Here is a 14,672-nt window from a genome sequence, read left to right on the forward strand (position 1 = left end):
AAAGTGCAAGAACTAACACCGCAACAGAAAGAAAATAGACTCAAAAGAGCTAAAGAGTTGCTTCGCTTGGCCGAAAGTAGTAAATTGCCGAATTTGATTTTCTCCGATGAGAAAACATTCGTTGTCCAGCAGTTTGTAAACAAACAAAATGATCGTGTTTACTTGCCAAAGAGGTCAGCTGAAAATGTGCAACTTCGGTGGCCACCAGAACTCAAGCGCCGGTCATGGTGATGGTGTGGACCGCCATAACAGCCGATGGTCGCTCTCCGCTCGTATTAATCGACGACAAAACATTGAATATTTAGGTCCACGTTTTCCTATAGCGCACATATAACGATACCCACCGATATTCGGTATTTTGATAAACCAAGCCACATTTACCCACGAAATTTTTTCAAATTTGGTATTTAGGAAGATTTAGTAGGTGACAATCCTTGAAGTTTAATATTGTCTATAGAGGTTCCCGTTTTGGTATGGTTCTCATATAACTTTTATAAAAAAATGTTTTCTTTAGCTAATGATGGAGGGTATTCAAAGTTCGGCCCGGTCGAACTTACTGCTTTTTTACTTGTTACATTTATTGATTTAATATTTTCACTAACACTCCTGAAACGACAGCAGTGGAGGTGCAGATTGGCGACAATGCTCTTCAACGCGTTTGGACTTGGACTGTTTTTCTTTATATTCGTTTTAAATATGAACTTGATCCAATCGTATTAATGAAGCAATAAAGGAATAAATAACGTTTTAACACTGATTTATTGATACTTTCTAAAATCAAGGAGAAATTGTCTAATGAGCGGTCTCGTGTTCTCGCGCAGGGCTGTTGGACATACACTATTGAAAATATAGACGAAGAAACGCTCTCATCTTTGAGCTTCCGCTCGAACTCGATTAAGGACTAAAGGTTAGAAAACATAAAACCCTTTTTTGACCGGCTTAAGTCATCGGCTGACTTCTTCGTGCCAGTGATTTAAGCCAGCCGATGACTTGAGCCAGTCAAAAAAGCGTTTTATGTATTCTCACCTTAAAGCTCGCTCGAGTATTTCAGAGAACAGGGACTGAATTCTTGTTGCATGAAATGCAAAATATTTTCTTAATAATTGCTTTCATTTGACATGTATCTTCTTTACAAAAGTTTTCATTTCTCATTTCAAAGAATATGAATCTAGCCATTGCCTGAGAAAAACTGGACATTAATCTAATCTCTTTACTACCGTAGATGTGGACGGTGTAAAAGGCAAGCCTAATATTTCTTTGAATTGCTTTTGCGTCGGTACTCGTCTATTTGTTAACCGAGTAATCAGCACTTGAACAACACAAATCCAGCAATCAAAACAGTATGCAAACGGTGGAACCGGCGACGGTGTGTGAGTGTAAATCCAATAGATAAGATACGCAATTCCCCGATTGATTTCTTGTTTATCGCCCTTCCAACAAAAAATAATGTTTGGTTTTCGAATGAAGAACTCGCCCAAAATGTACATCTTTGCTTCTTACTTAGAAACAGGTGGTGACCGGTCGGTCAGTCAGTGCTGAGGTGTTCAACAGTGATCTAGCGGATTGGCTCCTCGCTTGGTAGGAAATCAGTAAATAGTAAGCAAACCATCTCCATAAAAATGGATGATCGCGGCAAAAACATAAGACGACGGGTTAACATGCCTAATGCCGACCAAAGTACAACCGATCCATTACTACGGCAAACACAAACACAAGATGAGGTGAGTTGTCGTGTAAATCATGTTTGTATTGTTTGCGTACATCCGTGCTCAAAAAAATATTTGTACCCATACACCATTGATATAATCAAATAGCCCATATGGGTGGCATATATCTCATTTTTTTTTTAAATACTTTGTCTGATATACCGTCAGCAAGAAAGGAGTGCCAAAGTATGTGTAGTTTCAATGAATAAAAATATTGTTTTGCAGTTGACTTTTGGTAAGAGCCCAAAATCGATTGGTATCTTCGTTCTGAATTCTTCCATAAGTTAACAATAGTTAAACAATTTGTACCTTGAATTTATATATACCCCCACATTTATGGTGTTAGCAGACAAATCAGATGGGGTTTGCTTGTAACCTCCTTTAACTGTACATCGCAGAAAACTAAAGTTTTAAAATCACCATTTTAGTGATACTTATTAACGGAACTTTTGGGTAAAAAGAATACGTCCAGCCAACCTTTTCTAAATTGTTACAAAGAATTAAATACGTAGACTCATTAGGCACATCCACGGACACTGAAAAGTTGAAGCATGAATATGTTCAGACAATTGATTTTAAAACTGGTATAATATCTGTTATATACACGAATGTCACGGTATACATATATGATATTTTTGAGTAGAGTTAAAGGACTAAAATGACGACCAATATAAGCCGCCAAGCAAAACGATTTGTAGCTCCCGTTAAGGAATTCAATTTTTGGGACGATAACATGTTTAAATAAAACATATTCCAATGTGGAGACTATTTGGATAGTTTGAATGGACAGTTATTTTTTTTTGTTCTCAACACAACTGTATGCAGTTCTTCGTTCGAATGGTTATAGTATCTGAAAATGACAACGTGAATGATAAGATATGGGACTACTATTCGTTATATTAGTGAAAAGTAAAACCTAGATTTTTTAATCAACAATTATTTTATTAATTACAGAATGTGGGATTGAAAAGTCTCTTTGTTACCCGCAACAGAATCAGGTGGTACTGGGCTCCAGTATTCATTGGCTTGTGGCTGATACTGTATTTCACGGTTGCTATACCTGCATTCCATCGTTTACCCCATCCATTGAACATTAAAGATGAGGCCAAATATCCCGACCGTTTCATTGCTGAAAGAGCGGAAATAAATCTGCAGAAATTAGTTGAGCTAGGACCGCGAGTAGTTGGTAGCGAAGCCAATGAAAAAGGAGCCATAACCTATTTCCATGCGTATGTACAAAAGCTTAAGAGCGAAGCTAAATATATCTACGAAATCGAAGCAGATGTGCAAATCGCTTCCGGAAGTTACGTACACTGGGAAATGGTTAACATGTATCAAAATATACAGAACTTTGTGATCAAAGTGGGACCCAAAAACTACAATGGAACATCGTACTTGTTGGTAAATTGCCATTACGACTCCGTACCCAGTGGACCAGGAGCAGGGGATGATGGCGCAATGGTGGCTATTATGTTAGAAACTATACGTGTATTGTCAAAAGCGGAGAAGCCTTTAAGAAATCCAGTTGTATTCCTGTTTAACGGTGCCGAAGAAAATCCTTTGCAAGCCTCACACGCTTTTATTACGCAGCACAAATGGGCAAAATATTGCAAGTAAGTTGGGTCGTTGCTGCGATGATATCAGATTACATGCCATTTTTTTCAAGGGCTTTAATAAACTTGGACTCCGCTGGCAATGGTGGTCGCGAAATTCTCTTCCAATCTGGGCCAAATCATCCTTGGTTAATGAAGGTTCGTTAAAAAAGACAGATATCCCGGCATGCCTTTTCCCTCTCACAACTTCTCTCCATTTATTACAGCATTACAGAAATGCAATTGTCCATCCTTATGCTTCCACGGTAGCTGAAGAGATGTTCCAAAGGCACTTCATTCCATCCGATACAGATTTCCGTATTTTCAGAGACCATGGAAAGGTGCCTGGTAAGTAAAAATTATTCGTCAACAACGAATGCACAAAAAATGTTCTGTGACAAAAAATACAATAAAGTTAATAAGTCGAACTTCTCGCTCTCTATAAGCTGTAAAATAAATTGTAACATAATCTAATGAATCACGGGAGCAATGTAGATCTCAGAAAAGACAAAATTATTATTATACATTTGCCGAATATGTGGCCTGATAAAAATTGTTAGTGTACTTATCTCGACAGCCTTATGTCATATTAAACGCTTCAAGCAAACCGTTGTAAAAGAGCAAAGCTATGGTCAACAAAATTTTCTCTTCCCTAACCCTAACAATCGATTCAGCACTTTAGTTAAACAATTATGACACATAAATATGAGATACCTATCGTTTTGGTATACTTAAACTCTTGGTACAAGAATATTAGGTGCATTAAATTTGATGTTAATAAAAAAACGACTCCGTAGTGGGGTTGTATACTTGTGTACGTATAAATCAAGCGACAAGCTGGTTTTTTAACATTTATTAATTTTAAATCCATTCAAAACAATTATGTTTTTGATAAGGCACTCGTTTGAAATGTTGGTTCAATTTACTATGTAATTTTTAGTGCAAAAGTTATCGTACACACCTAATGCATAAACATAAACATCCGAACTCTTCGTTAAAATTAATTAATGGAAAAATATCCATATCTTAACTTAAACTCTTGTGGAATATATAATAGAACTAAAAACTTAGCTTACCATCGTTACAGGTCTCGATATGGCACATCAATATAACGGCTATGTGTATCATACACGTTATGATCGGCCAGAAATCTTACCAAGAGGTAGCTTGCAGAACACTGGTGATAATGTTTTGGCCTTGGTAAGAGAAATAGCTAATGCTCACGAATTAGAAGATACATCGGTAAGTACTGCTCTTGGCAAAAAAGTAACGAAGTCACTAAACTAATGCTTAAAATTCAAATTTAGAAATACTCCGAGGGGCATACAGTTTTCTTTGATGTAATGGGCTCATTTTTAGTATTTTACACTGAAACCGAAGGCATTATTTTGAACGTTGTTGTTTGTTTGGCCGCCATTGCTGCATGTGGTTATTCATTCTTCCAAATGTCAAATTGTACCGGCCTGAAACTGCGCCATGTCCTGAGGCGATCTTTGAATACGTTCTTAGTGCAAGTGGTTGCTGTTTTAATCGCTGCTTTATTAGTCTTCCTAATGGGCATATTTATGGACCTGATTCACCTACCAATGTCATGGTTTACACACTCGTGGTTGATATTGGGTTTATATTTTTGCCCGCTCTTCTTCGGTTTTGCGATTATTCCAGCTCTGTACTTTCACTATACGAAGGATGTGAGTACCGAAATATGTGGCCCAATCAATGCTCTTTTAACATTTCTTTTCTTTAGGATCGTTTTCCAATGGGATATCGCGTGCAGCTGCTGTTACATTGTCATTGTCTGTTTCTATCAGCACTAACGTTGCTTATGACTATTTGTAAAATTCGTTCAGCCTTTATGTTTACCATAGCTATTTTGTTCTACACAAATTCATTGATAATTAATCTGGCGACAAAACTTCATAATAAACGTAAGCTTCAAACAACCTCTGGAGGAAAGTACCATAATCCATACACAATTTATTTATAGCTATGGCTTGGATGATACCTCATATTATCTGTGGCATCCCGCCGTTTATATTTTATGCATATTTGTCGCACGGATTCTTTGTTACATTTATACCGATGACTGGACGGTTTGGCGCTTCCGTAAATCCCGATTTAATTATTTGCGCCTTTACGGTTGGCGTGGGCATACTTACTGGTGGCTTCATGGTATGTTGAGTTTGTTAAACATATTTGGGAGTATTGTTACTAACACGCTGACTGGCTTTCAGATTCCTTGTCTAAATTTATTCAGGAAATCGAGGACTATCATTTGCTCGCTGCTCGGATTAACTTTGGTTTGTTTGATTATAGCCGCTACTCCACTCGGTTTCCCATACAGACCAGAAACAAATGTTCAACGGTTCTCCATTTTGCACACACGACGTACTTTCCGTGATATGCACAATGAAGTGCGCCGAGTCGAAACGGGTTATTATATTTTACCTCAGGACAGGAGGACATATTCAGTTAAAAGTAAATACGATAAGAGATCGCTATATGTTTAGGACATCTAACACAGATAACATAATTCCGTTCTCCCACAGATAATGTGATAAATATGACGTTGGCAAGACCAATAATGGACGATTGTGAAACAGAAATGTTATGTGGGCTGCCCCTGTATAATCACAGGTGGCATAAATCAAGGTAAGGCTGGATTTTTAATTAAGGTTGACACGCTTCATCTTAACGATTTGTTTTCAATAAATTACGCAGAGCGTCTAGTATTTGGATACCTGGACCGGAGCCCACGTTCGACAATATGCCTGTCATAAATGTTACTTCCAAAAATCAAATAAGTAAGACAAAATTACGGTATGATTTTGAATTGACTGGTCCCGACCATATGGGCATTTTTATAAGACCTCTTAATGAAGGTAGGGTAATTGAATGGTCTTTCCATTGGACACCATTGCGTATGGAGTGGGAACCGCCTTATTTTATTTATTTCTCATATGGAATAAACGGGGATCCTCTAAAGTTTTGGTTGGAAATCGAGGTGAGTTGATATAAAATATATTAACAAACATCAATGCTACTATTCTAGAATTTGATAAATTACATTTCCTTGTATGATTACAGAAAAAAGGTGGTGATTGGAGTAAACCAAATCTAGAAATAGGCATTGGCGGACATTGGAATCACCATGAAGATAAACAAACGCCCGAATTCAAAAAGTTCCTTGCTAGCTTCCCCAATTATGTCGATCCAATTGCCTGGCCGGCTTCATACGACACTTGGATATTCTAGACTCCATTAGATGAATTAATTATCATAGACCTTTAAGTTTATGGTGTCTAATAAAAAATGTTCTATTAAGACCCTATGAAATGTTTTTCCCTTTCCTCGCAATGCTAGTAACCAGTGGTCTAATATTATCGGATTATTAGCTGATATTAATCTGAGCAGATATGAAAAAACAAGAATATATATTCGCTAATGACCAATATATACTGTTTCTTAATCGAAGTTGTTTTTATTAATTTATAGCATATAAATACTATTTATTGTAGCATTTGATAAGATCACTTGCCTCTTGTTACCTTCAGTTTACAAATTTAAATTTAGTACAAATTTAGGCGTTCTTTCGATTGGTGGCAGACATGAAGGAGAGTTTCGATGTCAATCTGGATACAAAGGGATTTGTTCAGTCAAAGAAAATAAATTGGTACTGGGCCCCATTGTTCTGCGTTTTTTGGTTTGTTCTTTTTTACGTCGTTGTTATCCCGAGCTTTTTTTCTTATCCCGAAACTAATTTAATACGCGATGAACGTCATCATCCAAATGAATTCATTGGTGAAAGAGCTCAAATTCAACTACTCGGATTGTCATCGATTGGTGTAAAACTCACGGGCACAGTGGAAAATGAAGTCTACGCAATACAGTTTTTATTGGAGGAAATCGAGAAAATAGCGTCTGCCTCGCGAAAGGAGTTATACGACATGGAAGTAGATGTTCAGTATTCATCGGGAGACTTCGAGCTTTGGGAAATGGCCACTTCCTATCATAATGTCTCCAATGTTATTGTCAAGCTTTCGCCCAAGAACACAACAAGTGAATCGTATTTGTTGATAAATTCTCACTTCGATTCAGAAGTAGCCTCACCCGCTGCTGCCGATGCTGGCGTAATGATTGTGGTTATGCTAGAAGTTCTACGTGTTATTTCCTCGTCAGAAAAGGAGTTAAAGAATCCGATCGTTTTCTTATTTAACGGTGCAGAAGAAAGTAATCTCTTGGCTGCACATGGTTTCATAACGGAACATAAATGGGCACCGTACTGCAAGTAAGTCGTCTATTTCATTCTTGGTGAGAATGATTTCTATATCCATATATCTTTCTGAAACAAAGGCAGTCACAAGGTGTATTAAACTAGCAGAATTTCTGAAGTTCTTTATTCTATAGGAAGGAAAAACGATTTAAGAAAAAGGCGACGAAAGCCCAAAGACGAAATGTTCTACAAAAAAATTCATTGGATATAACTGCGAATAAAGCTGCTTTTCCGCCGGCAATCAAAACATGCCTCCCATTTTGCGCACAATACTATTCTTATGTTGGTCAACTTACTCAATATTTTGGGTTCACATTTTTATACCCTACACCACAAGGTGGTCAGGGTGTCTTTGTGAATTTGTTTGTAACAGGCAAACGGAATCGAGATAGACCCATAGTTCCTTTTGATGATCTGCATAGAATCACATTCTGAGTCGATTTATGTATGTCCGTCCGTCTGTCCATGTATTTTTGTAAACAAAGTACAGTTCGCATTTTTTGCCCTATCCATATGAAATTTTGCACAAATCATTTGTTTGGCCCAAGGATGAACCCTATTAAAATTGGATAATCGGTCAAAATTTAGATATAGCTCCCATATATATCTTGGTCTGATTTGCCTTTTATTGTGCACCAAACGTGTAATATCAGCCCGAATATTATGGAATTTTGCATATAAAACTAAATTGGGCCTGAAAATAAGTATGCCAAATTTGATCGAAATCGGTTCAGATATAGCTACAGCTCCCATGTATATTGTTCATCCGATTTGTTATTTTTGCCCTCCGCAGTCGTAATATGCACTCTGTAACAACAATATTTGGGGAAATATATCAAATACAGCTCAGAATTACATTTGCTAAATTTTATCGAGATCGGTTCAGATTTGGATACAGCTCTCATATATAACTTCGTCCGAATGGGATGGAATTTGGCACATACAACAGAATTGAGTCTAGAAGCTAGTATGCCAAATTTGGTGATCGGTTCAGATATAGCTATAGCTCCCATATATATTGTTCATCCGATTTGTTGCATTTGTTACCCACAACCGTAATATGCACTCCGTAACAAAGATATTCGGGGAAATATAATACAGCTCAGAAATATCTTTGCCAAATTTTATCGAGATCGGTTTAGATTTAGATATAGCTCCCATATATATCTTTATCTGATTTCAAATTAATTGTGCACCAAATGAGCAATACAAATCCGAATTTAAAAGATACAAATGCCCAGCATATTTAGTTCTTTAAACTTTAAATTATAACTATAATCATAGCGTATATGATTGAATTCTCCCATAAAAACTTTCAATTGTTATGCGGAGCTCTACTAAATTAGCAAAGTGGTGTAGGGTATCATAAAGTCGGCCCGCCCGACTTTAAGACTTTCTTTACTGGTTAGAAGTCTTTACAAACCGTTTTACAATTCTACTTCAGAATGAATTGACTATACAATAGCTATGAAAAAGAACAAAATCTTAATATTTTGAACATTTGTAATTTATTGGAGTTCTAAGGAATCCAATCATAGGGAGACTTAGGATATAGATCATGAACAATAACTCCTTAATGATATTAAAGACTCTCCGCCAGGTCCAGTAAGTGAGAGCAAGTCAAGAGGAGAGCAATTTTAACAAATACATTACTGAGAGTTTGTAAATTCTTACTGTTCCCAGTAATCATTTTGCAGCATCATCAGCCGAATAAAAATCAGTTTCAATATTTAATTTTTTTCAGATAATTTGCATTCGGCAAATAAGTAATTTTCACTTGAAAATTGAGAGTTGCCTCAAAACTTTTGTCATATTCTCACTTGAGTGAACACAAACTCTGTTGCATGATGTATCTGAGCATAGACAAATGAAGATATAAACAACGAAATGCCCTCACCGTTTATCTTCGAAAAATCGGATCAGCAGATATCGTCCATATCGTTTCAGGGGTTTGAGTTGGAATATTGAAGTCACTCGATTCTAAAACGTTAAAAATAACTAAACCTGTAGTTTCATAATACAAGATAAGTGAAAACTTTGTAGTGACATCGAAAAATATGGGAATATTCCCGTGAAATTCTTGAAAAACGATAAAATGTGTTTTCGAAGTCGATTGGGTTAACACATGTTGACTATGCCACCTGATGAGAGCCACCTGGTTAAAAAGACAAAACTAACTTTTCGTTGTCTATATCTTCATTTGTCTCTGATCTGAGTAAATCTTTCTGATAAAGCAAACAGGCATGCCTCATATATGTGTCTGCTCGAAAAAAAAACATATTCTCTCTGCTGAGGTGACTGAGTAACTTTTTCCAGAAAATGTTATCATAGCACCAATAGCACAACCAGAAAGATAATATAATATATAAAAATGGAATGGACACTTTATGTGGAAGCTACAGCTAATCCGAAGCGAATTCCACTAAACTTAATTGAAATAGCAAAAATGCATGCTGTTATGTCGCACGTTTTAGCAGAATTAGTAATGCTGGGACAATGTTTTAAGACCTAGAACGCGGTTCTTCATAGCAACAGTTTTGTTTTTGATAATGGTCGCTATATCTGTGCTATGTTGTTTTTGAGAGTCAAAGACATGCCATTTTGAAATCTCCGCAGCCAAGCAGCGGTTTCATAAGCGGATCATTGTTAAATTCGAAAGCACTGAACAAACAATGGCGAAAAGCATTTTATGTCCCAAAATATTTTTTCAGAGCTCTGATTAATTTGGATTCCACTGGATCTGGAGGCAAAGAAGTTCTCTTCCAAACCGGCCCCAACCATCCATGGCTAATCAAGGTGAGTGAATATTCATTTTCAAGTCATAGTTTGTCATTAACTCCATTTCACTTCGTCTTTACAGTACTATAAGAAATCTGCACGCCATCCATTTGCGACCACATTGGCCGAGGAACTGTTCCAGAATAACTTTGTACCATCCGATACTGACTTTCGCATATTTCGTGATCATCGCGGCGTGCCTGGTCTCGACATGGCACATGCCCTCAATGGTTATATTTATCATACGAAATACGACAATTTTCATAATCTGGAACGCGGAACGTATCAGACAACCGGAGATAATGTGCTGGCCTTAGCATGGGCTCTCGCAAATGCAGAGGAGCTGACCAATCCAGAAGTAAGAATGCACATGAACTCCATTGAATGTTTTGTACTGAATAATCACTCGTAATTTTTAAGGAACACGCGGAGGGACATGTTGTTTTCTATGACTTCCTGGGCTGGTTTATGGTGGCCTATACAAAGACAACGGGCACGATTATTAACGTTATAACCAGCTGCTGCGCTATTATTTTCATTTTTCTGAGTGTTTTTCAAATGCCCCAACGACGAGGAAAAGAGGAGACCAAACCGTTTTATATGCAGTTTTTTGTCATCATAATTTGCCAGCTCGGTACGGTCCTTGTGGCAGCCGGCCTTACCATTTTGATTGCTGTTATTGTAGACGCACTGAGTATAACACAGTCATGGTATAGCGAGACATGGTTAATTTTTGGTTTATATTTTTGTCCCATGTTCTTTATATTGGCTATTGGTCCGGGCTTGTACATCCACTGGACTAAAAATAAGGTAAGGAATTCCGATACTGCTCTGAGTTCACTCACAACGAAGCAATTAAACGTTGTCAATATATATAGAAGTATATACGTTAGAATCAATTTCATCACACATGCGACATCAGAAAATTTTATCTGTAATTCGTGAATTTCAATCGCAATTCGCAGCATTTCAATTGTATTTCCCGAATTCCATTTGTTGTTAGTTAAGTTTTATTTAAAGGTCGAGTGTCGAATGGAATAACTCAAATTTGAAATGAAAGTATCGAATAACCAATTGAGTTCTCGAATTACAATTGTAATGTTGTGAATTACACCGGAAAGTGGTACTTAAGAATGCAAAACACTTTTGAATGTATAGACGTCGTTTCTAATTATCAACTAAGCCAGTTCTCACGAATATTACTCTTTCGAATTCTACGTGTATTACGAACGATACAGATATATGATAATTTTTATTCTTAGAATTTACTGAACCTGGACAACATAATAGTTTCCTTTATGCATGCCCATTGCCTAATATTGGCGGTTGTCTGCATCGTTATGACCGGACTCGACATACGGTCGTCCTTCTTTGCAATGATAGCAGTGTTCTTTTACACCATATCGGTGATCCTGAACATGGTTCTGTCCAAAGTCACCACAAGTAAGTTACAATTGTTAGCGCCTCAACAGTCTACTTTACCAAGTGAACAATATTTTGCTTGCAGAGGATTACTACTTCGTCGTCCATTGCGCGTGCCAAATAATGCCATTTTGGTTTTACACCTACATGGCGTTCTTGTTTTTGACGTTTTTTATTCCAATGCAAGGGCGCGATGGGCCCACTAGCAAACCGGAGCTGTTGCTGTCAGCATTTTGTGTCCTCTGTACATTACATTTTGGCGGTTTTATTGTAAGTAAGACAATTCATTACTAAGGCTGAATGCAAACTATGTACAACTTCCTCCTCATCCACACACGGTCTGCTTTAGATGCCTATTTTGAATAAGTTCAAGAAATCAAAAACCATTTCCTCGGTTTTTGCTGCGTTGTGTGTGCTGTTTGTGGTGCTTGCTGCGACCCCTGCCGGCTTTCCATACACCAAGGATGTGCATCCACAACGCTTTTACGTTCTGGTAAGGATACTTGCTGCTTTAATTATTAAACATCCTTTAAATTATGAAACAATTCGATTACTGCCGACCGTTACGGAAATACAAATGAGGTGCATCTCCTAAGTTTTTATTTGCTTTAATTTTTAGCATACAGAACGAATCATCCACGACAACACGGGCGTTGTTGTCAAGAACGACACCGGCTTCTATGTTCAACCGGTGGACACAAGGCCAGGCAGCTTGGATGACACTACACTGAAAAATGCTTTGCCTCAGTTTTGGATAAAGGAAGAATGTGCCACGGAAATGTTTTGTGGATTGCCATTGTATAGTTCAAGGTGGATGAGCTGGAAGTAAGTAGAATGATCTTGCTAAGCCAAGCTTTAACTTGACGCGTTCTCTTTGAAGGAACTCCTCAAAATGGGTCCCGGCCAAACCTCCCAACCTAGTTATACCCACCGAACTTAAACTGCTTTCTAAAGTGTACCAGGAGCCCACAAAAATACGCTACGAATTCTCACTGAAAGCAGCAGACAGGGTAGTCATTTACATTGATCCGCACGCAGGAAATACAATATCGAATTGGTCGTTTAACCGAGTTCTTTTGGATGAGGATTACGACACACCCTATTTTGCATATCACGTCCATTCCATGGCCGAAGCACCCTTTGAATTTTGGATAGAAGTGGAGGTATGTGTGAAGAAACGAGACTATTCGAAAGAACACAATATTACAAAGCACAATTTTGTTTTTCTAGAGAGTAGCCGTACAAACAGGTCCTTCATTTCGTCTGGGTATAGGAGCTCACTTCCTCTATCACAGCCACACGTACACGGAAGAGTTCAACGGTTTCTTGGCTTCATTCCCAGATTGGGTCTATCCAACGCACTGGGTTGCTTCATACGAAAGCTGGCACTTCTAGACACTAAATTAGAAACCGATGGAATCAACATACTCCCAAAAATGGCGCGACTTCGAAATGTACATGCATCAATTGTTTTAATATACTATAGCTTAGCATTTTGCATATTGAACAATAAAGCGTCATATACGCATGTAGTTGTTAGTGTTATCTAAATCGAAACTGTGAGGAAAGGGCAAAAGTCGAATGGAGCCGACAATGTGATGCTCCAGACTGGTGTGGATGTTTGACAGAAGTGTATGTTTAAAATGGAGCATTGTTAAATCGAACGAAACATGGGAGTTTAATCTAGATTCAAAAGAATTGAGACATAGGCATATGGACGTTGGTCTAAACTAAACTATAGCACAAGGCAAATTATATGAATTGTGCTTTTCAATCATATGCTGAATTTTTGATCGACATTGGCATCTGACAACAATCCCCAGTTTAATTTGATTGTCGACTTGAGCATTTGAATGGTCTTCTACCAGCAGTATATCGACAATGCCAGCGAACCATGTCGTCGTGTGCTTTAAATGAGTGTGTGTATGTGTGTTATTACGACAGTTATGTAGAGTTTGTATGTGTGTGTGTGCTGTAATTGTTAAGCAGTGAACACATTTTGAAACATAAAATGAAGTAATATGATATTCTTTTAAAACATTAGTACGATATTGATGGCAGAGATCTGACACTCACTCACTCAATCTAACAGTTTTAGTGACATGGGTTCTCTTTGGACCAAATCCGTCTCAGGAAAACTTTCAGTCGATCTAGCGGTGTCCCTCCCTTTGAATGGAGGATAACTCTTGAAGCGAGCATCCCATTTGGTCCATACTTGGAACATCGTAATATTATTATCAAACTTAGATCGAGTTCGAAGATGGGCAATATCGATATATTCCTTTGGTACCTCCCTCACAAAAGGTTAACATAATTTAATTTCATAGATACTAATTTAGCTCCCAGAACTAAAAAAATAATCTAATTTTGTTTAAACTTTGCAAATCCCTATATTTATATGAGTCTGATCAAACAAGGCTTAACTTGACGAGCGTTTTTTCTCCATGGCATAAATGGATTTCAAATTTGACAAATGTATTTTTGAGTCTTAGATACAAAAAATACATTTTTGGGTGAATATCATGAGTTTTGAGTTGCCTGAACATGAAAATGTATGAAAGATATGTATGGGAGCCATGGGTATGTCTCTCCTCCAATCCGAATGTGGCTGCATGATTCACATTAAGGTAGCTCTGATTGTGCATCATTTACCAACGTAAAATCAGAGGGATGTAAGGTAAATAAATGAAAAGAAATGAATTACACATGGGGCTATATTCAAATCTGCATCTCAATGCGGCTAATTCCGAATATCGTGAGAAAGTTGGTTTGTGGTACCCGAAAATCGAATTGAAGGAACGTGGAACACGTATAACCAGGAATTTGGCGAATATAACACTGTGCAACAAAATTCCATTTTCTATAATTACAGGGGAAATCATAGGCAATAGTGCAGATAAA

General features: G+C 37.5%; 2 protein-coding genes across 3 annotated transcripts; both read left to right on the forward strand.

The window, feature by feature from the left end:
* Positions 1–1,233: 1,233 nt before the first annotated feature.
* LOC101889980 (endoplasmic reticulum metallopeptidase 1) lies at positions 1,234–6,634 on the forward strand. 2 transcript variants are annotated; one of them, XM_011293885.3, is made up of 13 exons: positions 1,234–1,370; positions 1,511–1,721; positions 2,661–3,319; positions 3,373–3,457; positions 3,526–3,646; positions 4,386–4,540; positions 4,606–4,989; positions 5,046–5,226; positions 5,286–5,470; positions 5,533–5,776; positions 5,848–5,950; positions 6,020–6,302; positions 6,386–6,634. In XM_011293885.3, the coding sequence occupies exons 2-13, from the start codon at positions 1,620–1,622 to the stop codon at positions 6,551–6,553; spliced, it is 2,670 nt and encodes an 889-aa protein (XP_011292187.1). In that variant the 5' UTR covers positions 1,234–1,370; positions 1,511–1,619; the 3' UTR covers positions 6,554–6,634. The 2 variants fall into 2 exon arrangements, with proteins under 2 accessions (XP_011292187.1, XP_011292186.1); XM_011293884.2 differs by having other exon boundaries at positions 1,238–1,370; positions 1,505–1,721.
* A 217-nt stretch (positions 6,635–6,851) lies between these two features.
* On the forward strand, positions 6,852–13,306 carry LOC131806606 (endoplasmic reticulum metallopeptidase 1-like). The gene is made up of 10 exons (XM_059130962.1): positions 6,852–7,586; positions 10,283–10,367; positions 10,432–10,707; positions 10,770–11,159; positions 11,612–11,792; positions 11,857–12,041; positions 12,121–12,264; positions 12,391–12,596; positions 12,652–12,934; positions 13,002–13,306. The coding sequence occupies exons 1-10, from the start codon at positions 6,907–6,909 to the stop codon at positions 13,164–13,166; spliced, it is 2,595 nt and encodes an 864-aa protein (XP_058986945.1). The 5' UTR covers positions 6,852–6,906; the 3' UTR covers positions 13,167–13,306.
* Positions 13,307–14,672: the final 1,366 nt, after the last annotated feature.

This window comes from Musca domestica, unplaced genomic scaffold, assembly GCF_030504385.1.
Source record: "Musca domestica strain aabys unplaced genomic scaffold, Musca_domestica.polishedcontigs.V.1.1 8, whole genome shotgun sequence".
NCBI classification, from domain to species: domain Eukaryota; kingdom Metazoa; phylum Arthropoda; class Insecta; order Diptera; family Muscidae; genus Musca; species Musca domestica.